This window comes from Pinus tabuliformis, chromosome X (assembly GCF_031772625.1).
Source record: "Pinus tabuliformis cultivar Carrire ecotype Pingquan chromosome X, CPIR1, whole genome shotgun sequence".
NCBI lineage: Eukaryota > Viridiplantae > Streptophyta > Pinopsida > Pinales > Pinaceae > Pinus > Pinus tabuliformis.
The window spans coordinates 631219088-631245212 of NC_142308.1; the positions used below are offsets into that span (position 1 = coordinate 631219088).

General features: G+C 39.3%; 1 protein-coding gene across 1 annotated transcript in view; it reads right to left on the reverse strand.

The window, feature by feature from the left end:
• The window catches only part of LOC149141578 (uncharacterized), a 318849-nt gene that overhangs the window by 60500 nt on the left and 232224 nt on the right, over window positions 1–26125 (reverse strand). Inside the window, exon 14 of the mRNA XM_089446868.1 lies at window positions 12604–12722. Coding sequence (XP_089302994.1) covers window positions 12604–12722 — 119 coding nt within the window. The remainder of the gene's footprint in view (window positions 1–12603; window positions 12723–26125) is intronic.

Consider the following 26125-nt stretch of genomic DNA (forward strand, 5'->3'; position numbering starts at 1 on the left):
CAAGCATTGGTTCAATTCAGCCTTCCAACGAAGCTAGAGACTATTCTAGAAGGGGATGTTGGCCTAATCTCAAGCACAAGTCCGCTTATTCAACATGAGCAGACTACTATATATAGGAGGATTCGGCCTCACTTGTCGGGCATCGATCAAGCATCTGAAATGAAATAAAGAAGTGCGAAGAAAAGAGAGAAGGAAGCCTCTCATCCAAGCAAAGAAAGGAGGAAAAGAAGCCGAAGTGTTTTGGGTATGTTTTGGGATAATACCTCCCACACGTGTGAAGAAGTGTAGTACCATCTACTACTCAAGATGCCAAGTTATCACAGATGTCCTAGGAGACCAAATCAAGGAAGATAACATGACATCCATCAAGGAGAAGGTCATACTATCCAAGCGATGGAAATCAAGGGATCAAATCTTTGTCTATCCCCTACACGTGCTGCAACTAGGGTTTTCTAAAGAGGTCGAGAATTGCAAGCATGTGGTAATAGGTTGAAATCTGAAGAGAAGTCAAGATTGTTGCTGAAGCAAGCAATTTGACTAGTGTTGACTCAAGGAAGAAGAACTACTTCAAGGAAGCCTTGTGACTTGGTCTTGGAGAGGTTAATAGGTCAAGGGTCTTGGTCTTGGAATTCGTCACTTGAAGATTCTATAAGAAGAAGAATTCGTTTGGGTTTTCCTCTCAAGTTGGAGAGGTTTTGGCCCTGGCTGATCGCCTATATCTTGTGTCCTTTGTCTCATTGTTATTTATGATTTGGTAGTTGTTTGATGATAGTGAATACTAATAATAATCAAGATAAAGAAGAAGCTAATGAAATGAAGTAAAAATACATCACAAACAGTTATCATTGTAAAGAGAAATCACCTTCACTTGTTGCCCCTAGATTTCTCAACATGGTATCAGAGTTAAGGTGACAAGTCAAGGGAGGGCAGCTCATCTAAGGACACTCAAGGGCCGAAGTATAAAGAGATCATTTTGAAGGTCATCAAAGGCATATATCATCAAGAAGGACCACTCACCTCAAGAGCACCTCAAGGACAAAGATCACATCATCATCTTGAAAAAAAGTCAAAACCCTAGTTCGATCAAAGAAGCATTCTTGGGATCCACACTCAATCATCACCTCAAAGAAGGAGATTTCGAAGACCCTATCTCTACTCAAGAAAGGAAGGACTTGAATTTGAAGCATCTTGAAGACTACTCATCCAAGGGTAGCTAGATCAAAGGTGTTGTCATCATCAAAGATATCAAGGCAATCTCCCTCTCTTTGAAGCAAAGGATTTCATCTCAAAAGAAAATCCTTATCCTTAAAAAATATCATTCAAGAAGTCATCAATCATCATCAACAAAGGCATCAAGTTGAACAGTACATCTTCACTTGACAAGTAAGTATCTTTATTTCTATCATTAAATCTAGTAAAATGACTTCATTTTGCAAGGAGAACAAGAAGTTGGTTCGGTCATCGAACTTCCTTGCATGGAAAAGGAGGATAGACTTAATTCTCAAGGAAAATGAAGTTATTGATCATGTCAATGGAAAAGTCTCGAAACCATCTGAAGAGCAAGCACTATCTAAATATATGAAAAAGGATCTAAGGGCTCAAAGGATTCTTATAGAGTCCATCAAGGATTCCCTCATCCCCTATATAGCAGAGTTGGAGACATCAAAAGGGATATATGATAAGCTAGTAAATTCTTTGAAAGCACCACAAGAAAAATCATATCACTAAAATCTGATCTATACAAATTGAAAGCATCAAAGCATGAAGGGATATCTACATGTCTCACAAAAGCATCTCAAATAAGGAATCAACTTCAAGATCTAGGAGAGATGATATCTGATAAAGAAATTATCACCATTGTTCTAAATGCACTAACTGATGAACAAGGTAACCTTGTATCAAATGCCTGTAAGGAGAAGAAAGCTATCCCATTCAATAATTTGTGGTCTCTATGCAAGATAGAAGAAAACAGGCTGAAGGCAAAAAGTGTTGAAGGATCAAATGAGCAGGTTCAAACATTTGTTGCCATGACTAGAAGAAAAGGGAAGTTTGGGAAGCTTAGTCCTCGGAAAAAGAAGAATATGTCAAAGGTTCAATCCTATGGCTGTCATGTATATGGGCACTTCAAGAGAGATTGTCCAAAGCTCAAAAGGGGCAACAACAAAAGAGGAAGGGAAGAAGCCCATATCACTGAAGAAATGGAGGAAACTGAAAAGAAGAAATCCAAGAAAGAGGAAGTAAAAGATCTCTACTATGATTGAGATATTCTTTCTCACCTAGTTATTTTCAAGTTTTGTTTGCAAGTTTTCCTGTTGTAAAGTACAACTATCACGATAGGAATCGTTAGCATGATAGGAACCATTAGAAGCATGTTAGGAGATGGCATCATAGAAGCATACAATTGAAAGCAAGAACTCGTGACATCATCATAAGAGATAGTTGAAATAGAAGTCTATGGTTGTCACCAAAAGAAGGATGTAGGTCTTGGTAACCTCATTAAAAGCATAAGTAGTACTTATGGGAAAAAGAAATTCATCTAATATAGAGCTCATCACACATCATTTGAACGGAGCATTTGGAGGATGAGGATGATCAAGATTCTCTATTGGAATCTTCATTGAAATTTTCCCCTACTGGAAGAAGCAAGTGTCTTGCTGGGAATTCCAACTTGTATGGGATTCATGGGATGATGGTATAATATCAAAAGAAGTGAAGCAGGTCAAGGGATTGAAGTTATTTCAATAAAGGAAGTTGTCGAAAGAAGTCTAGATGACCAAAAGAAAGAGATGAGGTATGTGTGCTTGTATTTGATAAAATAGAGTCATGTCATATGGTTGCAGATATCATGAATGAGCGCTCTACCTTAAAAGCATGATCAAAAGAAAGGATCTCCTCCTATGAAAGGATGCATGAAGGAATGGTTCACACATTGACTAGATGAAATCAACATAATATGTCCTCGTATGAAATATGAGGTGGTTGACAAAGTCGAAAAAGTCGAAGGAACTATGATTGGATGTTCCTGGGAGGAAATGTGTGAATAAAGAAAGGAAGAGATCATGAAAATGCAACTATGGAGAAGGCAATCAACATCCAAGGACTAGAAGATTTGACTATGATATCTCCATGGGAAAGATATGAAGATCCTGATAAAGTCTGAAAAAGAAAGAGACCCTTGACATTGTATATCTTTTTGGAGATGTGTCAATATATATGCAAGATGTTGATGCAAACAAGGAGATGTCATGATGAAAGACCATCACAAAGGTATTTTTGATTTAATGTTCATTTTCTATTTTTGAACAATATCTGGATGGGCTAATGCAAGGCTACCAAAGGAAGAGTTGTAGATGTCATCTACAACTAACACTCATGTGGTAGGATGAAATATCCTGAAGGAAACATGATGCGAAGAAGGTAGCAAGGCATAAAGGAAGGCTAGATATGAACTAGTGAATCACTTTCTGATAAAAAAAAGGATGACATGACTGACAAGATTCATGAATGAAAGTGATGGATGGTTTGTGCCCTACAAAGAAGTCCCACAAAAATGAAGACTCCTATATGATGAAAAAGAAGATCATGACATCGAAAGGAGGAGCTCTTCAAGCAGCTAATTGTCCCATATTCTCCACCAAAGAAGAAAGAGTTGTTGTAGGTCCCTAATTAAGAGGGAGCCTAGAAGCAAGTTTCTAACTTGGTAGAAACTTGTAAGCAAGTCCCTAAGCTAAGAGGGAGCTTGGGTACATTCATTTTATGGAATGGGTTGGTAATCCCTAAGAGGGAGTGACAGATATAGTTCTCTACTTCATGTGTCATGCACTAGACCAAGACTAACAGCCATAAGTCTTAGTGAAGGCCATGAGGAGAGATGGACATATCATTCTTGTCTTCACTTGGGAAGATAGAATGGAGGATTGGGTAAGAATCTGGCATCCAATACTCTTTGAAGATGTGATAGGGAATCCAAGATAAGAGGAGTCATGAAGGACCAATATTCTTTGAGGACTGTGAATCCAAGATAAGAATAGTCCTCGTGGAACATACACTAAGAGTACCCGGGTGGGGTATGTTCCAAGAGAGACAATGATGAGAGTGTCTATAAATCATTGGTCTCACCAGCATTGTGCTCTGATCTTGTGGAGAGATAGAGTTGTTAGTGAAGGCCTTGCTATGTGACAATGTTGGACGATATGATGCTAAACCGATGGGTTACCAATCCGACTCTTCTTATGAGAATTCTTCAGATTGAGAATGTCCAAGTACATTATATGGATTATGAATACCTCCCTAATTAAGAGGGAGTGTTGAAATATGTAACTAGGTTCGGTATTCATAATGACATGTGTAATCATGATTTTATGTAATTGATGTAAAGAAGAAAAATAAAATTATTTTGTAATGCTTGAGTCAAGGGTTTTCATGATCAAGGAATTTTATTTTTATAGATGAAGCTCCCATTGTGAGCTATTAGGTTTGGCCATCAAGTCATCAAGTCTAGTGAGTCAATATTGATGGCCCATTTGGGAATATTACATATTGTAAAAAGAGAATTTGTTTGAGTCATTAACCCTCCAAGACCTTGTCACAAGCATTGGTTCAAGTCAGCCTTCCAAAGAAGCTAGAGACTATTCTAGAAGGAGATGTCGGCCTAATCTCAAGCACAAGTCGGCTTATTCTACATGGACATACTACTATATATAGGAGGATTCAACCTCACTTGTAGGGCATCGATCAAGCATCTGAAATACAATAAAGAAGTGCGAAGAAAAGAGAGAAGGAAGCCTCTCATCCAAGCAAAGAAAGGAGGAAAAGAAGTTGAAGTGTTTTGGGTTTGTTTTGGGCTAATACCTCCCACATGTGCGAAGAAGAGTAGTACCATACACTACTGAAGAAGTCAAGTTATCATAGTTGTCCTAGGAGACCAAATCAAGGAAGATAACAAGACATCCATCAAGCTGAATTGTAGGAGAAGGTCATACTATCCAAGCGAAGGAAATCAAGGGATCAAATCTTTGTCTATCCCCTGCACGTGTTGCAACTAGGTTTTTCTAAAGAGGCCGAGAATTGCAGGCATGTGGTAATAAGCCGAAATCTGAAGAGAAGTTGAGATTCTTGGTGAAGCAAGCAGTTTGACTAGCATTGACTCAAGGAAGAAGAAATACTTCAAGGAAGCCTTGTGACTTGGTCTTGGAGAAGTTAATAGGTCAAGGGTCTTGGTCTTGCAATTCGTCACTTGAAGATTCTGTAAGAAGAACAATTCGTTTGGCATTTCCTCTCAAGTTGGAGAGGTTTTGGCTATGGTTGATTGCCTATATCTTGTGTCCTTTGTCTCATTGCTATTTATGATTTGGTAGAGGTTTGATGATAGTGAATACTAATAGTAATCAAGATAAAGAATAAGTTAATGAAATGAAGTAAAATACATCACAAACAGTTATCATTCTAAACAGAAATCACCTTCACTTGTTGCCCCTAGATTTCTCAACATGATGACCCTAGAGATGGATCACATCCTTATCTAAGAAGTTAGTGAAATAAATAGGATCATCAAAAATTCAAAAGAGTAGTGACACAAAGAAATGACACAAGTCTTGAGAGTACTTATCTTTAATGTAGATTGCATGAGGCTATTAGAGCCCTCTGAGTGCTAACACTTCCTACAATGCTTCATATCATCATGATCTTTAAGAAGGATCAGCTTCATTATCCAAGACGGTAGTAAAAGAAATATTCAAATATTTATGCAGGAAGAATCAATAGTCCAAGAATGACAAATCTAATCAAGAGCAGTGTCATTAACAGAATATCATAAACCTTGAATATACTTATCTTTAACAAGGATTGTAGGAAGTTATCTACTCCTTCTTGATTTGGCCTCCATAAGTCATCACAGTCCATCAACCATATGTCAATGTCGTTTTCAGAAGAGATACATCCTCATGAGTACTACTTGAATCCTTTATCTTCTTTTATCATTGAATCTACAGCATAACCTTCTCCTAGGGTTTCTTTGAATCTGATCATGACATACTAGGGTTTCTTTGAATTTGACAGGTACTTGAATAACAGAATGGCATCATGAATAATTTTGAATCATACCAAGCCTCTTTCATATGAAAGCCATTCGTAGGGTTTCTCCCAAACCCTAGCTTCAATGGGCTTCTCACTGATTATTTTATATCAAGGAGTTTCATTCAAGAGTTACGTTGTCGTAAGTCTTTACCATATCCAGGGTTGCTCTAAGGTTTTTCTCCCAAACCCTAACCTCTATTGAAAGAACACGAGTTTCCTAGGGTTTCCTTCAAATCCTACCATTCTTTTAGGTCTTTGCCATCCTCATCTCTTCCATTCTTCTTGAACCATAGGTGTCTTCATAGGTGTGATTTCAATGACTTTTCTTTAGCCCACCTCTGATACCATGTTAATTTTACTTAGGGCTACATTGTTCTTTGTTGAAGATAATTGCATTTTAAACTTATTATCATTTTCATATCACATTCACTGCATAACATCTTAACATTATTAACAATGATGTAGAAAGAACAATAACATCAACATTTTCAACGGAACATGAAGGAATAATAGAAGAAAAGCATGCACAAAAGGAGACACTAGGATTTTGGTCAGAGACCAAGGCAAAATGCCACAAGCGGGAAAGCCCATCCAAAAATTCTTCTTCTATTAGATATTCATCAATTGTTCAGTTGAGATACAAAGTACAACAAGATACAACAATTTCATCAGGCCCCCTAAGGCCAACCCAAGTCATACTATCACATATGTCACATCACCATCATAGGAACCCAGTCATGTCCATTACAGTTGCTATTAGGATTGCTTTCAACATAAGCGCATTATCATCATAACTGTCATCATGACTCTCACTGTTCTAGAGTGTTGAAATTTCTAAGTCTATCTCTTAGAAATTTAATCTGTATTCTTCTGGTTTATTTCTTCTACTTCTTAAATTTGAACAAGTTATTTAACACACATAAATAACGAAATAAACACAATACTCCCTCTTAGCAAGGACTGTGCTCTAGTAATACTCCTCACTGAGATCTCATGTGAGGAGTCATGTGCTTTAGCAAGGACTGTGCTCTAGTAATACTCCTCACTGAGCATTACTCTGATTATCCAGCACCAGTGCATGTGTTGATGCTAAGCCTCCCCGCCCAACATCCTCTGCACTGTTGCATCATATACTGTTGCCCATGGCCCTACCACTGCCACTGCTGCATCCGTAAGGCGGCTCCCTCTACATCAGTGTTGCTACTAGTCCATCCTCCCAACACTGCATCTGCACTGCATCCCCCTCTCATCATGTTGCATCGTGTTACTCCACTGCAACTCAGTGACGGAGAAGTAAGTAACTGATCCACCCAACTTCTGACATCCCTGTCAAGCTAGAAAGACTCTCGATGATGAAGCTCTCTCTGTCGCTAACAAGTGCTCCCTCTACTGACCTTTGCGCTATTGCAACAACTCCCTGCATCTCGCACCGTTTCACACCTCTTTGTGCCATCCTGCACTAGTGCAACACTCTTGTGCCTCTCGCACTATTGTAGCCTACTAAACTCGCGCTGCCCGGGGACTCCTCCACTGTGGCACTCTCTTCCGCTTCATCCGCATCCGTCTTTACCGAAATCCGCCAGTCCTGCTACTCTTTCTTCAGGGCTCCCGTGGCAAGGTATAATCCAAGAGGTTGGGTACCTCAAGGATCCTACCCCTCATTGCCTGTAGTCCTTACTACAGCTCGATGTCTACCCACCTCTTCTCTAGAGGTACATGAGCACTCATGGCACAATCGTCATCCTCCTCGACTTCTTTCCCCGAATTCGTTGGCACTGCCTTAGAGTCAGATGCCTCTCCCTTGTTCTTCTTCCTCGAACACTAGTTCGCATAATGACCCAGTTCCCCACAGTGGAAGCACTTGACCTTGTAGAGATCCTTCTTCTTCCTCTTCTACTGCTTTCCCGCAAATGGCACCGTTGCATCCTCTTCCTCTTCTTTCTTGATCCTGACCCCTTTGTTGCTACTTCCCGTCTTGCTCAATCCCCTGATCTCCTCTTGACGAAGAGCCGCCCACAATTCTTCCCAATCTAGAAGATTCGCCTTGCCTAGTATCCCCTGGACAAATGTCTCCCACTCCTTGGAGACTTCGTTAAGTGTGGTCCTTACCATCAATTCTTCATCCGACATGGCTCCTATGGAAGTCAGCTGGTCTCAGATCTCCTTCAATCGATCAAGGAAGTGATCTATCTACTCCCCCTTCTGCATCTGGTATGACCTTAGCTGATTCTCACATAACATCTTCCTCTGCACGGAAGTATGCTAGTCCATCGTCTTCAAGGTGTCCCACATCTCCTTTGTCGTTTCCTTCTCGGTAATATGTTGGACCACATGATCTTTGACCCCATCAAGGATGATGCATTTTGCCTTGGCCATTGCCTCCTCGTACTTCTCACTAGCTACCAGGTCAACTAGGATAGCCATTACTCTCAAGGCAAAGCCCTTGATGCGATATCTATCTAGAATGGACAAGATCTTGGCCTTCCAGACCACAAAGTTAGATGCCCTGTCCAGCCTGTCTTGATCTCTCAGCGCATTCACGGCCATCTTGCTGCTCTTCTGTCGACTCCTCCGAGTCTCTCTACTTCCCTCTGAAAGTTCTCCTTTCGACTTCTGCTTAGTCTCCATGCTTCCCGCCTGGAAGTTCTCCTTTCGACTCCTACTAAGTCTCTCTACTTCCCACCTAGAAGTTCTCTGCTGGACTCCCTCTGAGTCTCGATTTCCCTCCTAGAAATCCTTCTGCCAATCGTCAAGTTGCCCCTCTTCGATCGTCTGTGCACCCGCAACACTGATCCGGATTCCTTGTCTAGAAATAGAATGATTGATCGTCTAGTGTGTTCTCCAACTAACCCTCAAGCCTCCTCTTATACTTTTCTCGTTGGTCCATCAACAACCGAGATTAAATCTCTAATCAATGGCTAAGATTAGATTTGGCTTGATCCATGACTTTTGGAACCTTCTAACTGAGTTTGATATTAATACCCATTAATATTCTATTTTTCCTAAGTTTAGGCTTAGGAACTCCATTAAAAACATTAATTATTTTAATATCTTCTAAACCGGGTACAATCTGTCCAAACCATTTCTGGGTCTTGGAGATCTCATGTGTTTTAGCCTCTCCACCAATTTTCATGGCTAGAGCACATCCGATGCTACCCCAAATCAACAGAGTCAGGTAACTTGTCATACCATACAATAAGATAACTACCATACATATAGAACATCATCCTGAAGATCCCTGTCATATTGTTTTGTCATGCTTCACTGCTCTTCACGTTGCAGGGCATCACTATCACTATCATTATTCATCATAAGCAAGGCTATAAGGGTTATTGCCATGTTTTTGCAATATAACAAGGGTCCTGTAGGCATATTGTTATTACTGTTATCTTTCATGATTATTCTTACAATCATTATTTCTTTCAAGGGTGAAACCATCAAATATAAACAACACTCTTTAAGATAACAGAAATTATTGACACAGATCTTGGCCATTCATCAAAATCGAGTCATAGAGATAAGAGTGAGCCACATCAGAAAGAATACATGGCACTGTCAAATACAAGAGCAAGCAAGAGCTATATATATATATATAATGTGAGTCTAAGGTATGACAGTGAATCAAATATATATGTCATTCATCATGTCAAACTGTAATGCAAATCACAAGGAAAAGATATACAACACACACGATGCCATGGAAAATAGTTCGCGCCAAAAATATGATCGAATCAAAATAGGTATGTTATGCCATCTAAACAACATAATTGTGATCCATAGAACATGTCATTAAACAATCGAAGGAAAGAATATGATGCCACTATCAAGAAAAGAATGCGATGACATTGTCATGGAATCAGTGCAATGCCATAAAGTAAAGATGTCATGCCACTAATCTAGACCATAGTCATAACAAGTCATAGAAAGAGACCCCTGTGAAAATTCCTAGACTCTAGGAACCCCTACTGCAACAAATCTAAATCTACTTCACCTACCTGATTTTTAAATTACATTCATCAAGTTATTCTTCTGAACACTGAAGAAAATTACTTCTGCAGCCTACACTAATTAAATATTTGATCTCATGAAACAGAAAACAGAGAAAAGAACAAGATACATAGGACACACTTATTTTTGGATGCAAAAGTCCCCGGAAAAACCCAATGCGGGAAAACCAATGCAGCAGTTCTGAGGGTTTATTATTATGCAGGAGAAATATCTAAATACATATCTAGAATGCTCATCTAGCAATCCTTTACAGAGAAAATACTGGCGGAAAATCTAAGTGATTTTTACCTCACTTCACCCAGCAGAATTTCGGCTGATCCGGCACAAGACTGGCTAACCCCGACTATTTTTGCGTTGGCTCTGCGTCAACCCTGTGTCACCTTCTTTGCCATCTGCATCAGCTCTCTCAACTATTCCAGCAGTTCCTCCCTGTTCTGACAGTTCCCAGCAATTTCGGTTGTTCCGACAGTTATGGATTCTGCGTGACAGACAGCTTTTTTGCATCAACTCTCCCGGTCACTGCGCTGCCTCTCTGCAAGCTCTCTCCACCTCTCTGTTTGTATTCTCCGAAAAGTCCTCCCGAATTCTCTCTGCCCCTTAGCTACAAGATCTTCCCAATCGATTTCCCTCCTGAGAACTTCTCATCTCAGAAAATCGATTTCCTCAATCTCTCTATGTATTTCCAAATGAACCACAAGCCTCCATTTTATACTTTTTCTGTTGAGTCTTCAACAGCCGAGATTAAGTCTCTAATCAACAGCTAAGATTAAAACATGACTTGATTTGCCTTCTAGATCATTCTCACCCATCTTTTGATTAATACCCATTAATATTTTAATTTCCCTAAGTTTAGACTTAGGAACCCCATTAAAAATATTAATTATTTTTATAAAATACAATCCGGGTGGAATTTCACCAAACGGTTTTTGGGTTCTTTAGAACCCATGTGCCTTAGTCTCTCCACCAATTTTCAAGGCTAGAGAACCTCTGATGCTACCAAAAACTAACAACCCCTTTACTAACATAATCGAACAAGACACAATAGCGAGGTGGGGGTCATAAAAACAAGCGAATCACTATAGCATATAGAGAGCGAACTTCAACCAAAAGCAAGACAGCGGGTGATTCATAGTGTGATGGACCGTGAGCAAGTCAATGTAGAATGGACTATGCCTAGGAGTAATATGCATAGTGAACCATGGAGAAAACAAAAGCGAACCATTCAATAATTCAAACCACCAAAACATAGAGCGAGCCTTCATACAGAATATATGAAACACGACGACTTCGGATCTCAGACATACGGGAGTTTTCCGAATATATATTCGATGAGGTAGAATGGAAGGGTATTTATAGAAATTTTCATTGATCGGATGGGTGATTCCAATTGAAGAGCCGACCAAAGATTTCAATGAAATCTTTTATTATAATATTAAATATATTTTCCAATAATTCTCCTTTAATAAAAATTCTTCAACATATTTTCTTTAATAAATTTGTATAATAAATAAAGTGCCCCAACCGTTCATAGATAGTTTTTATTTTTGATCAATTTGAATTTCCTCTAGTGAAATATGGTCTTTATATGGGAACTTAGGGTTTCCATGGGAAATTCATCCCAAAGCTGCCCAATTTTAACAATAGTTTCTATAATCATTTTCTAAGGCATATCAACTCACTCTTATCTTTATTTGGCAAAAGCATTCTTTGGTTTCTGTATGTTTTACCTTTTATTTGCACGATGATTAATCTTTTGCTGAAATTATTGATTGGAGGCAAGGTAATTGTATGCTTCCATATGAATCTGAAGTTTTTCAAGATGTATATGAATTTAACATAAGGCCGTGTCAAATTGATTAAAAAAAATATTTTCTTACTTTCAACAAGCTAAACAGTGCCTAAAACTTGAGATATCCTATGTTAATTTTTGAAATATAACAAAAAAAAAGAAAAAATATATATAAATGTTTACTATCAATTTCGTGCAAATATTTTCGTATTGTCTTTATCTTCTGCCCAATTTTAACAATAGTTTCTATAATAATTTTGTAAGGCATATCAACTCATTCTTATCTTTCTTTTGTAAAAGCATTCATTGGTTTCTGTATGTTTTACCTTTCATTTAAACGATGATTAATTTTTTGCTGAAATTATTGATTGAACACAAGGTAATTGTATGCTTCCATATGAATCTGAAGTTTTTCAAGATGTATATGAATTTACCAGAAGGCCATGTCAAATTGATTAAAAAAATATTTTCTGACATTCAACAAGCTAAACAGTGCCTAAAACTTGAGATATCTTATGTTAATTTTTGAAATATAACAAAAAAACAAAAAATATATATAAATGTTTACAATCAATATTTAGTGCAAAATTTTTCCTATTGTCTTTATCTTTTATAATATAGACAACATTCTTCCACGTGAAGTAAATTACACTCAGGGAAGGTATCCACTAAATCAAAAAGATAAAATCAGAAAAAGATCTGCTTGATATAGATGATCATGGAGAGGTTACCTAAGCAAATGTCGACCAAAGAATTTGACAGAGATCGTGAAAACTGGCCACGTTAAAATCAGGAATACTGCCCACCAAAATGTCAAAGTGCATACACCAAATTCAGTATACAAGTAAACCTGTGCATCATACAGAAGCTGTAAGAAGATATTCCTTGCTCAAATATAATCAAGAATGTGGCTCAATAATTCAGTCTTTCTAATAACAAAGGTGTTAACACCAGTTTTGATGTTTTGTAACTATTCGTAGTTATTAGCTTTGGGATGTACAAAATAAACATTAAACACACACATATTTGTCTGTTGATAACTTGATATTATCACAACAATAGAAAAAGAATGGCTTCTGCTGCAATCTTGACAATTGAAGTGCCCATTACATCCCACGTCTGACATTACCATTAACCAAAATTGGAGCCCTGATGATTATATTATGCAAACATCCTTGGGCCTCTCTAAGTGACCATTTCTCTAGCTTTGCTAAGAATGTGGAGGCTCCAAGACTAATGTGTGTGTGTGTGTACATATTATACACACACTAATACATTAGATAATAATATCAATAATAATAATTAATTGACAAAGTCCATAACCTTTCACCCCCTTGATCTGTCAATGATATTTCTATCATCATGAGATGTCTTGTAAGACATCACTAATATTATTCAAATATATATTTATTATCCTATATGGATTTCATTCCCCTATCTTTTTTGGATTAGATGTTTTTATAGTGATCAAACAGGTTTTTCAGTAACAGTGGTATCAGATCTCGTTTGACTAACCATATCAGGCATCTCGCTATCTCTATTTTCAACTTGTGGTTGGACCAAATTCTTTTCAGGCTTGTAGCTAGTGTTGCAAACACCTCAATAACATCCCGATTTTATCACGAAAACACGATTTTTGGCCTTGCCAATGTTTGCCGATTTTTATCAATATTTTCCCGACTTTAACGATTTTTTGGTTTTATAAATCCTTGCCGATTTTATCCCAATGCCAATGTTTGCAACATTGCTTGTAGCCAAGTTCAGAGATACCATGAAATCATTCTGCTGCCAAAAAAACACTAATATTTTCTGTGGTCGAAGAGTCAATCTGAATGCTGTTGAGAAATCTGAGGGCTTAAGAAGTTAATGATTTCTCTATCCTGATAACTGCTTGTGAAGTAAATTTATCCTTTAGATATATTCAAACAAGATCTTTTATATAGAGATTATCAACTTCATTAACCAGCTACCATGTATGATAAACAAAAAGAACAAAGACACAAGATATAGGCAGCAGCCAGGGAAAAACCTCTCCAAACCTGAGAGGAAAACCCACGGTAATTCTTCTTATAGTTTCTTCTTCTTGATAAAATTTCCCAAGACCAATAAAAGACCCTTCTGAACAATGTGAATCCAAGATCAAGGCTAGATCATACTGCTACTGCAATTCTGCTGTCCCATGGATCAGATCTGCTGCCATGAAAGGATGAACTGGCTTCCTCCTTCCTTCTTCTTCGTCCTTCAAGCTTCCCTTACTCAAGATGGTCCACTAGTCTAGCGGATCTCCTCAATGCTGTCTTGAGACAATGAGATCTGCTTCCTAGAATGGACTGCTCAGAGATCTTAGTTGCAGACCTGAAGATGACACTTTCCTTCCACTTGTGAATGAGCCTTTTGCTCTTTAAGGTCTTCTTCTTCCTCGCTATGCTTGGAGCTATCTTCTAGCCCAATGACCGAGCTCTTTAGGCCTAGAACCAGCCCTTATCATCAAGAGACCTTAGGACTGTAACTCAGCCCTAATCCAGATCTGCACCTTCGTACGTGAGAGGGGTTTAGGGCTCTTCTAGCCCTCCTAAACCCTCGCTTCAATGGTCACCCTTCTTCGCATGGATCTGCCTTTCAAATGGACTCAAGGCAGAGCATTTTCCTTCACAACGATGGCATATGGAATGATGCCCTAACCTCGCACGTGTGGCAGGACTTACTGCTGTTAGAACAGACTTCTGCAGCTCCTTGATCTCTTTCTTCACTTCGCACCCAGAGACAGTCTTCTTCGCATAGAATGGAGATGGAATGGATCTTGTGATCGTCTATGCGAATAGATGAGGAGATGCCTTTATTTATAGTGTTTGAGGGCTGTTCATTAGGCCGACATAACATACCTCTAAGTGATGCCCTAACCTCGCACGTGTGGCAGGACTTACTGCTGTTAGAACAGACTTCTGCAGCTCCTTGATCTCTCTCTTCACTTCGCACCCAAAGACAGTCTTCTTCGCATAGAATGGAGACGGAATGGATCTTGTGATCGTCTATGCGAATAGATGAGGAGATGCCTTTATTTATAGTGTTTGAGGGCTGTTCATTAGGTCGACATAACATGCCTCTAAGCCGACGTGAATGTGATATGAATCCGACATGAATACTCAAATATAAATATATATTTCTGCAGAAAATATCATGCTTCTTCCATATTCGTTTGGAGAGGTTAATTGCTAGCCTTTTGTTCTTGATCTTGAAGGAGTCGTGTCACATGATTCTGCCCTTGATCTTGGAGTCATACATTGTACATTTTCAAGTGTAAACATTCACATCAATGACACAAACCTATCACCTAGCCTAGAGCTCATAATGAGAGCTACTAAAACAAATACATTTTTGAGCATGAAACCCATGACTCAAATTCACAAAAAATATTTTGCTAGATACAGTTTTACATCATTTACATTGGCATGTGTCATTATGAAGACCGAACCTAGTTACACTTTCTTCAACAAATGCCACCGCAAACTCTAAAACACCCTAGCATAAAGCATCACTATCCTCCAAACAATGGAATCCTTTTATCCAAAAGCATTATAGGAAAAGATGCAAAACAGGAGGAGATGCCCTAATGGAACATGCAGTTAAAACAGATCGAACCTATCACTTTCACAGCCACAAACAAGATTATTGATTGAGGAATCCAAGAGGATTCCCACAATCAATTGAAATTTGATCATCTCAAATGCTGATGAAAAGGTCTCCATGTTGAAGAGCATGTGAAGAGCTTTCTAAAGCAATTTTAACAAGCTCAAACAGATATTGTACACAAAATTTATAGCCTTCAAATGTTGAAGACGAAACAAGGGGGCACTAACATGTGGCACACTCAAGGATGATATGTGGCATGACAATAGGCTGACACATGGCATGATGACAAGATGGTGTGGCACAGGGACTGACACATGGCACACTCACAGGAGGAGCGGCACTACGTGCGTTAATAGGAAGCTACCACATGCACCAACCAAAAATCACCACATGGCCCAATCGGAGGCTGCCATGTGGACCTTCTAGAAAATATTATGTGACATGGCTTCTCTCTCTTGCATGGCGGTGACAATAATAAATAATTGTGAAAATAATAAATATTTGGGAAAATCCCAACGTTTATGGTAACGTGATATCATATCACGTAAAAGGTGCAACCAATAGAAGTCAAGCCTTCAACAACCTCTAATTTAACCCAACAACTTAGCATTACACCAAAACCCAAGATGTAGAAAGGGATATTTTTAAATGGTGGTTGCGAAATTTTATTTTTAGAAAAAAAAAACCCACGATTCATGTACCAGCAAGAGTTGAACCCGCAACCTTGCCAATATAACCCACGGGCTTTTACCATTGCACCACAACCCTTTTGTGTGAAGCATTATGCCCATAATTCTTTTGAAGGTGCAATTTTGCACCAGTTAGGAGAATAAAGGCCATAAAGCCTTTTTAGATTCAGAAATTTTCACAATATAGATCATAGTCATATATGAAGATCCCTATCACATATCCAAAGCATTGTCATGAATATCACTGTCACATATCCAAAGCATTGTCATGCAGATAATTGTCAATATAATTAATAATAATATTTTTTCATTTTGTCCAATTTGCATTCTTCTTGGGGCAAGATGGTCTTTCCTTTGGGGCAGTAGGTTTCTCATGGGTAATTCATCCCAAAGCTGCCCAAATTTCAACAGAGGTTTCCCCCTCAAAGAAGCTTATTTTCAAGTCGTTGATCTATCCTTTCTTATGTTTTGTGATCTAGTTACATAACAGTTTACTACATTAAAGGCCTCGCAAGTTTCCAACAAACATCGAGTTGACAAACTAAATGGTTGTGTTTCTATCAGTTTATCCTACATAAAGGAGAACATATGAAAACATCGTCAAGCTATAACAAAAATAAAACACTAATTGAGATTGGTTAAGGAAATCATTAAAAAAAGCCCTTATCAAAACCATGGTGAACACATATCAGAGTGAACTTGCAACATATGAACATTATGTGGCACAATATCTGTACAAAATGACACAATTAAGAAAAGAATTAGTGAAACTTGTATTGGTATCTGTAACCCACCACCTGCGGGTAGTATGCATAGGAGAAACTTTTCTCCCATATGGTCCTCAGTTGGTAGCTAGCAGCCCCTTGTAGCCACCAGATAGCTCGATGTATCACTATCTCCGCCACCAGAGCCAGCCATGTGGTCCCTCGCCCATCTGTTATGATCATATGTTTGAAGGTGGGCCTCCTAACCCCAAAGGTATGACTTTTCATTGGTTTAGTTGAGTAATTTTGTTTACTTATCATGGACACTTTTGGGCATGGATTGGTGGGGGGATTCAGCAGAAAGAGTGGACTTGGTCTGTACTCTTGTCTCCTATGCCCAATTCGGTGGTTAGCCTTGTATCTTAATCCTGTGAGATCTCCTTTGTTTGCCATTAGCTTTAGGGTTGGCACTACATGGGAAATCTTGATTTTGGTTGCCTAGTCCCGCTTCCCGACACCATATACATCACCCCCCTCTGCTCATTTTAACCTCATTCATCACTTTGCCCATCTGGATCCACATAGGGTTAGCCTCCCCTTCCCCTTGTCCACACTTTGGGTTGGGCTTGGAACGATGCTCAGACGTTGATGCAGCCAAAAAGAAAATAAAAAGCATAATTTGGCCACTCTCGATAAGAAATGTACCACAAAATGCAAAAGATGGTTGGGACATACAACTTTAGCACGTGGGCAAAAGCCAAACATGAGCTCTACCCCTCATTCATGGTCATCACCCTAGTTCCTATGGGCCCTACATGAGCCCCTTCCCACTATGGAACCCATGATTGTCCCAATCCCTGCTGGGCGATGAGTTTCCCCACCTTAAAAGGGCGTATCTACTACTATATCCTACACTTCATGCTCTCATCCCCTAGAACACCGAGAAGTTATAAAGAAAAATTAATCAAAGGCAAAAGGCATACGAAGAAGGGTGGAAAAAAAGATCTATGTAACTCATGTACCATGATTTTCTCCCTCCTACACTCATATACCCAGGTGTGGGCTTCCCTCATCATAGCTACCCATGTACCTTGACATGTGGCCTGTAGCCTCCCCTTGACACCTACACCATTCCATCACTATATCACATGCCACCTACCCATTGATGGATGTACCATGGACATGTCACCCCCTTTAAAGGTTGAAACCACCTAATAGCGTATTTGGTTAACCTCTTATTGAGCTTGGAGACACCTGTACATGCCAAAGCCCACTATGGAAGCGCATGCCACCATGAAGTGCCCAATTGATTCCATGGTTTGTAAGCTCTTTAACTTGGTTATTCTAATGATTTGTTGTATTGGAGGGCAAGGGGACACATTGGATCTTATGCAAAATCGCAGGTGGGTCTCCATTTGGGGTTTGGTCTCTCTATACAGGGTCCAAGCCCTCCAAAGGGCCACATTGGCACTTGTAGGGTAGGAATAGAGAGCCATGGGCCTCCACCATAGCAAACAACACTTCATGGACCACCAACACCATTCAGTGATTGCTCGTATTCCACCTTTTAGATGAGGATGATGCACCTAGTTCACCATGCCCAGTCGGATCCACACTTGCACCATACGCTTGGCAAATGTTCCAAGGTCCAGATGAGCACGTGTCTCACTGCAGGAGACAAAGGGATGGCGTATGTCATCATCCTAGCCCTTACAGATGGTTTACAGGCATTATCGATCCACTTGGGGATCCATGAGGATGTCCTTGTGCCCCCACACCCACTTGGGAGCACCACACATGACTTGCTTGGAAAACAAGGGGCCAACCCCTTGTCCACTATGTTTGGAGCCTTTTCACTCGACTTGGAACATTTGGACTCCACTAGGCCTCCTCAATAATCATTATTTTTCCCTTTGGAGAGGCTATTCTTTATATTATTGAGCAATCTTGGTGGGTTTGTCACCGAGTCATGGCATCATTATGTATTTTTTTAGTTGGGGCTAAATTAGCCAATTAGGCAAATCAAATCCCCTTTAGAGTTGTATAAATATGAGAGAGGCTCATTCTAACCTCTCATCATCACTTCGATTAGATTAGTATCTCTTGAGAGATTTTTGCACCTTTTGATAGGAAGAGCTTTTTGGAGTTTCTGGATGCACTATGATGTTTGCATTTTCGTTATTGTCTTTGGAGCTTTCTAATGCTAAGTTGATGAATGGATATACTCTGTCTCTCATGTAAGTGAACTTTTAATGTTATTCTTGTTATCTTACTTGGCAAATGCATGTAATTTGTTATCATTATCCTTGTATGGGTTAATGTAATGCAAAATTCTTCTGGGACCTTTGAATAAGTAATTTAATGCATGTGTTTCTCTTGAGGGATTGGGTGAATGTTCCTAGAGGCACCTCTTAGGTTGAAAGACCTCGAAACTTCATCACTTTGGCAAATTGGAAGTATAAATCTCTAATAACCAAGTTGTTGACCTTGAGTAGGCTAGCAAAGGTGAATTAGGGCTCCTTAGCTCACAAAATTCCTCGATCTAGGTGTATCTTGACTCCATTAAGCCCCCTAAGCAAGGCATTAATCCTCACATCCTCTTGTTGGTCAAATTTATCTTTCTTTTCTCTGCTCTTCCCAATTCTAGACCTAACCCAAAGGGTCACATAGGGCAGCAATCGAATTTTTTTGTGACCATCCAAACACCTCGATTTTTGGTCCACTATTGCGTTGGGGTTTCCTCTAGAGGTCCTCCAAGTTTGAGGCAAATCCGACTATGGAATCCTGAGATATAGCAATCCCTAGCCACAAGACCAATTCTTGCACTAGGTTGATTTGGGTTAGTGCTCTCACTAGGATCATTGTATTCAAATCTCAAAAGAAGATTAATCCTTTGATCTTATTCTCTTCCCTAATTAGGTCAAGCCCCTCCTTGATTGATCAACTCCATACCCTTGACCTAATCTAGGTCCACTTGGGTTCTTGTGGTCCCACAACTCTACAACTCAGATTCCACAAGTATTACATAGAATCCATTTCTTCACAAGGATCCTTAAGCCTAAGAAGCCCCTTGACAAGGCATATCCTCCAACCCTAGGCCTAGGCATCCTTATAACCCTTCTTGAAGAGCCAAAAACCTTGCTATGAAAGCAAGCTAGCCATTTAGTTGAGCCTCTCTTGTGAATAGGCTTTAGGAATCACCTAGTATCTTATCATTGACTCATCCATTCTTGTGATTCCTCTCATACCGGGATTCCTCCCATCGGTGAAAGTTAGTAAAGTGCAGAAAGCATTAGCTGAGGTGACAGTGGATTATCGCTCCATTATTTCCCCTTGACCTCGTAGTTGCTCTATAGGATCCCCTCCTAGGACCCCAACTAGTTTGAGTGGTAACATTTTAGCATCGTTGTCGGGGACACGAGACGTGTGTCTTGTTTCCTTTACGACATCATTGATTCTTGGCGACTCCATTGGAAGAACGACGCCTTACTAGCTTAGTTCTTCATTGAACTTTAAGATCAATGCTTGTAAGGTGGAGCAAGCATTTTCTAGGCATCTTTGAATTCACCTTGGCGACTCCTATGTAATTTACATGTATATCTCAATAGGATGTCTTTCTTTGGCCCTTCGATCATCACTAGCATCCCTGGGCACCCTAATCATGTCACAAGAAAGATGGTACATGGGGTGCTCATGTTTGATGGTGATCCACTCTCTGCAATTGATCATGTAGAAAGATTTAATGCACATGATTCAAAGGAGAAAATGGTTCACCATTATGTCCTTATGTTGTTGTTCATGAGATCTCTTTGTGGTCACAACTCATGGTTGCATAATCACAAACCTAAGAGAATCTTATCTATTGACGAGTTCTCTGATGGCTTTCTTAGACATTTTCAAGTATGCCCCACATTAAGCATTCAAGAGGAAGCCTTCATTGAGGATCATCATGACCTTGATGATGAGCAGGAAAGGGGGTCCTCCCTAGGTCTGCATGACAAAAGAGGGATGACGATAATTCGGAAAACATGTGTGATAGGGAGGGTGAGTTTGTAGAGAGTGGAGTTAGGGTTAACCCTACCTTTTCCAAGGTGACTATCTTTGATAATCTGTTGAATTTCCATGGCAAATGAGAGTCTGGGTTAGTGTCTTAAAATATTTGAGATAACCAACTCAAATGCATCAACTTATTCTAGTTTTCACAGCAGAAAGTAACACATCAGTGAATAATGACATTTGTAAACTTTTTCAAGCCATCTTTGTTATATTATCAACACATAATACAACTATCAAAGGCTTCTGTACCAGGGATAATGGCCCTCATACATCCACAAGTACAAGATACAAACAAGAACAAGATACATTGATTGTCTAGCTGATGTAGAGCTCAATCACAGCTGCCATGATCGTATCTTGAACACATCTGCCCGATCCTTTGACTCCCCATCTGCAGCATCCACTTCTCTGCCTCTATTAGTGAACCATGACCATCTGCCCACTGAACACAGCTCTACCTGCTCTCACGCTGATTGTAAGTCCATCTACACATCAAGACTCCGTTTGTGAACAACTATTATGAATAAATAATATAAATATAAGTAACAAGGATAATTGTAATAATGATTAGTTAATAATAATCAGTAGTTAGGTTGAAGACGCATGTCTAAATAGGACATGACTCTCCATGAAGAGACACTTGCTTGATATATAAGCAAGCCTCTCGTTCTCATTGTAAATCATTCATTCTTATTCACACATTTAATATAATATTTATATCCTCAATGGATAACTTCATATTTCAAGTTTTCTAGAGTAATTAATTTATAGAAGGAACTTTGTTCGCTTCATTTGGCATCAGAGCAATTCGGTCCTCTAGGTTGCTTAACCAGTGCACAAAGCTCGTTCTCCGATCCAGGTCCTTGACCATCAAATTCGTCAACGTCGTTGCCGCTAAAAGCGTTTCGCTACCAGTTTCTGGAGATTCTCCATACCACTGTCAGGCCTTTGGCCATTTAAAAGATTCAAAAAAATAAAAATAAAAAATATAGAGAAATAATTAAAAAAAGAGGTCAATATAAAATAAAAAAAAAATTGGCCATATTTAAAGAAAAAAACAAAAAAGCATATATTAAAATATTATTAAAAAAATTATAGAACAAAAAAAAAACCAAGAAGGCACAACCCACCATGACAGTTGAAAATTGACCACCACTGCACTTGTTCCCATAGGCCGCCACCATTGTAGTTATCGAGCCAGAGAGAAACCACTTGTTGACCCTCTATCAGCCTCAACTATTGCTCCCAGTTTCTCATTCGTAACAGCCAGACCACGTGCCACCTAATTCTTTTGTTGTGCTAGATTTTCCAGTAGCGTTCTCTCACTGCGCCAACCCTGTCTGCTTATGGCTTCTGCTACCGGTGCTTGACACCACTTCAAAAATACAATTGTACATTTCCCTTAATTCCTACATGCCCACAACGGCTGAATTATATTTTCCCTAAACCCATCAATACGAGTTTTGATTGCTTCACAACCATTAATTTTTATCCTTGTACAATTCATTATCATTAAACCCGCCTTCCCTAACCAACGCATCCCTGTTCAACGGCCTCGAGCTAACCACCGCTGCCCAGACGCTGCCTTCTCTGCTGACACCTCTACCTCTGCCCACGCGTTGTACTCAATGTTCCCTTGCCCGTTCTGTTGCCGCATCTCTTAAGCCGATCACAACCCGACATTACCGACAGTCAACCATTATAGCAATCAACCTACCATTCGACGTCACTATATGCAGGTCTTCCAGAAAAAAATTCCCACAGTTTCGAACCGTCGTGGACCTCACTCGACCCTCAGTTGACATTAGTTGTTGATTAATAATTATAAAGTTAATAATTATAAAATTTATAATTATTAATTATATAATTTATAATTTAACTATATTATATAGTTTACCCAAAAAAAAAAAAAAAAACAAAAACAAATCCATATAAATAAAAAAAAAAGGAAATAAAAGAAGTGAAAAAAATATGAAATCTCTAAGTAATGAACAAAAACAATTCCAAAGAGATGTAGAACAAGTAATCACAATACTTAAGCAACAACAAGCTGAGAAGAGAGAGAATGGAATCCCTATTCCATTCTCTACATCCATCATCACTCCCACAAAATGATGTAGTCCATTGTACCGAGAAAGTGCAGCTAAAAAATCAAGAGAATGGAAAAATAGCCAAAATTCAGCAAAACAAGAAGTCGTTAGAACACGAACATAAAAATCTTGTGGATATGCATTACAAAGAAATAATGGAAAAGGACAAAGAAATTTCTCGTTTCAAGGACCACGTCGAAAAATTACTGGCACAAGTGAAGAAGACTAAGATCACAAAGATGAACTCAAGAAGCACTTATCAGAACAAGAAGAGGAAACCTTGCGTTTAAAGAACCTTAATAAAAATTTATTAGAACAAATCAGTGATCTAAAAGATGAAAAGCTTAAATTTCAAAACACTGAAAATAAAGTTGATAAATCAGAAATCAAAGAAATTTTACGTCTGAGAAACCATAATCAAAGTCTACTCACTCAAATTAAGAAGCTTAAGGATGATAAGAAAGCATTAAAAGATAAGTTGGAACAATTCACTCAAGAAGAAGTATCGAAATCTCCAGTCGCAACAGTTCAAGTTGAAAATAAGGGAACAAATACCGATCTAGTGAATATGACAACTCAAGAAGACAAGTCAGTTGAAGAAATGACACACTTAGATGTTGCAGTTCAGACAATGAACATCCCCAGTGAATGTTTCATAACCAACTCTACAACATCTTCGCCAGAAGAAAATATAAAAATTGCCACATGCCCAATAAGGGAAAATCAAACCAAAAAAGTTCCCTATCGGCATCTGAATCATGAGAATAGACAACTCAACCATGCTACGTATCAGGACCATTCAGACCAGAAACAACAAACTGACGTTCCAGAGAATAATGCGTAACATCAATCCCATCCTATGCTGACAAGTCGTTACAAAATTCCAGTGATCAGAATATTACAGAGAAGATTAATCTAGGATGGTCTAATCCCTTCTCAGTGCGACAATTTTGTTTGTCACTTAGAAGATCATATCAGCTTGTATCGACAAAGATGTTTGTTCCGAGAGAGAAAGTCATTTGAAGCCGAAAAAAGAGATCAAGCATTTTTCATCAACAAGCTTTGAGGACAAAGCTTTTTGAGGAAGAAGGCAATGTTACGAATAAACTATATAAATAATATAAATATAAGTAACGAGGATAATTGTAATAATCATTAGTTAATAATAATCAATGGTTAGGTTGAAGAAGCATGTCTAAATAGGACATGACTCTCCATGAAGAGACACTTGCTTGATATATAAGCAAGCCTCTTGTTCTCACTGTAAATCATTCATTCTTATTCACACATTTAATATAATATTTATATCCTCAATGGATAACTTCATATTCCAAGTTTTTTGGAGTAATTAATTTATAGAAGGAACTTTGTTTGCTTCAACAACTCCCTCTGCCCACTACTGCTCCTCAGCTACACAGGGTCTTCTTCCCACTATAGTCTTCCACTACTGCTATTTGAAGACTACTACAGGGCAGGAGGGCTGCCACCTATCATTGCTGGAAGTCTTTCTCCAATCAGTGAACATGGGCTGATGTGATCTGCTCACATGACCTCATTTCTTTGTCCTTCAAGAACTAGTCCTGAGCTCACCAATTCTGCCACTGCTAGCAGTCCATTAGTCCTCCAATGTACTGCACTTAGGGCTCCAATCTTCACCCATCTTACAGTTGTCAAAGTCCTTGACAAGTTGATCTAGGGCTACTTTGGGTCACCTACTTGCTGCCCTCCAACAACCTTAAGGAAGCCAATACATATGTCCACCTGGACCCTTCAGATCTGCCCACTTACAATCCCATCTGGACTGATCTAGGGCTCTGAGTAAACTGCCCTGTGTTCTGCAATAGAGGAGCTATTGCACAGATCTGGGTCTACCATTATGCTGCTACTCCAAACCTTGAAGCTACTCCATAAATCTGCCCTCTTCTAGGGCCCTTCAAGCTGCCCTCTGATCTGCAATTTGAATCCTCAAATTGCACAGATCTAGGCTCATGATTCTGTCCTTACCTATGACTTATCTTTACCTCTATTCCATCCATGAAACAGTCCCAACAATCTGCTGTCCATGCACCATGAACAGGCTTCCTTAAACCCTCTGATCCAACAGTCCTTTTCCTTGTCATTCTCCTCTACTTTAGTTCATCCTTGAAGATATTTCTACCTTACCAAGGATCTGCTTATACACAGTAGTTGTGCATACACCAGCTGAAGGAATACACCAATAACTTTGCTTCTCCTTTAGGGTCTCGGCCCTACCTTCCAGATCTAAACCAAGGCTTCATAACTGAGGCTAATCACAAGGATACTTGACTGCGGCATCACTGAAATCACCCTAATCTAGGGTCTGCAACTCCTATTGTTCATTCCTTGAACAATGCCTTCAATACTTTTGAATCTGCCTTCAACTACAGCCAACAAACTCTGTCCTAATTACTTTAGGACAATCCTCCAACTTGGCAAGTCTTTTCTCATTGTTTTGACAACCCTTCTTCCTTTACTAGCCTTGCTAAATGGAACCATGCACAGTTCTGCGGCCACCAAAGTCAAGGCTAGATCCAAGGGTTTTAGGCCCCACACAGACCTCTTCTCTTCCACGCTGAGGAAGTATCACCTAGCAGCATATTTCCTTTGGCTTTTAGGCATCTTCTCCATCATTTTAGGACCTGCGGTACCATTCCTCACAGATCTGTCCACGTCACAGATTCTAGGCCAGATCTAACCTTCTCTATGGTCAGTTTACACTGGCTGCAAGGTTACTAGGGCTGCGTCTCTTTTCTGTAGCAGAGTCTAGGCTTTACGGCCTCTTAATTTATGCAAGATCTAGGCCTACGACTCTTCCTCAGATCAGCGAGAAACCCTCTCCTTCGAGGCTGCCAAAAACCCTCAAAAGCTTCTCAAACACGCAAGGATGAAACCCTTCCTTCTCTGTGGCTTCTTGAGATCTTCTTCTTGAAAAGACTCGCACTTTGATAGGCCTCCTTCAGAAGTCCTCTCAACCCTCCTACTTAGGGCACACACTAGACTACATCTCGGCCTCTAGACCAAGCAAGCTCCCTCTCACTTGATGTCTAGCCTTATGTTCAGGTC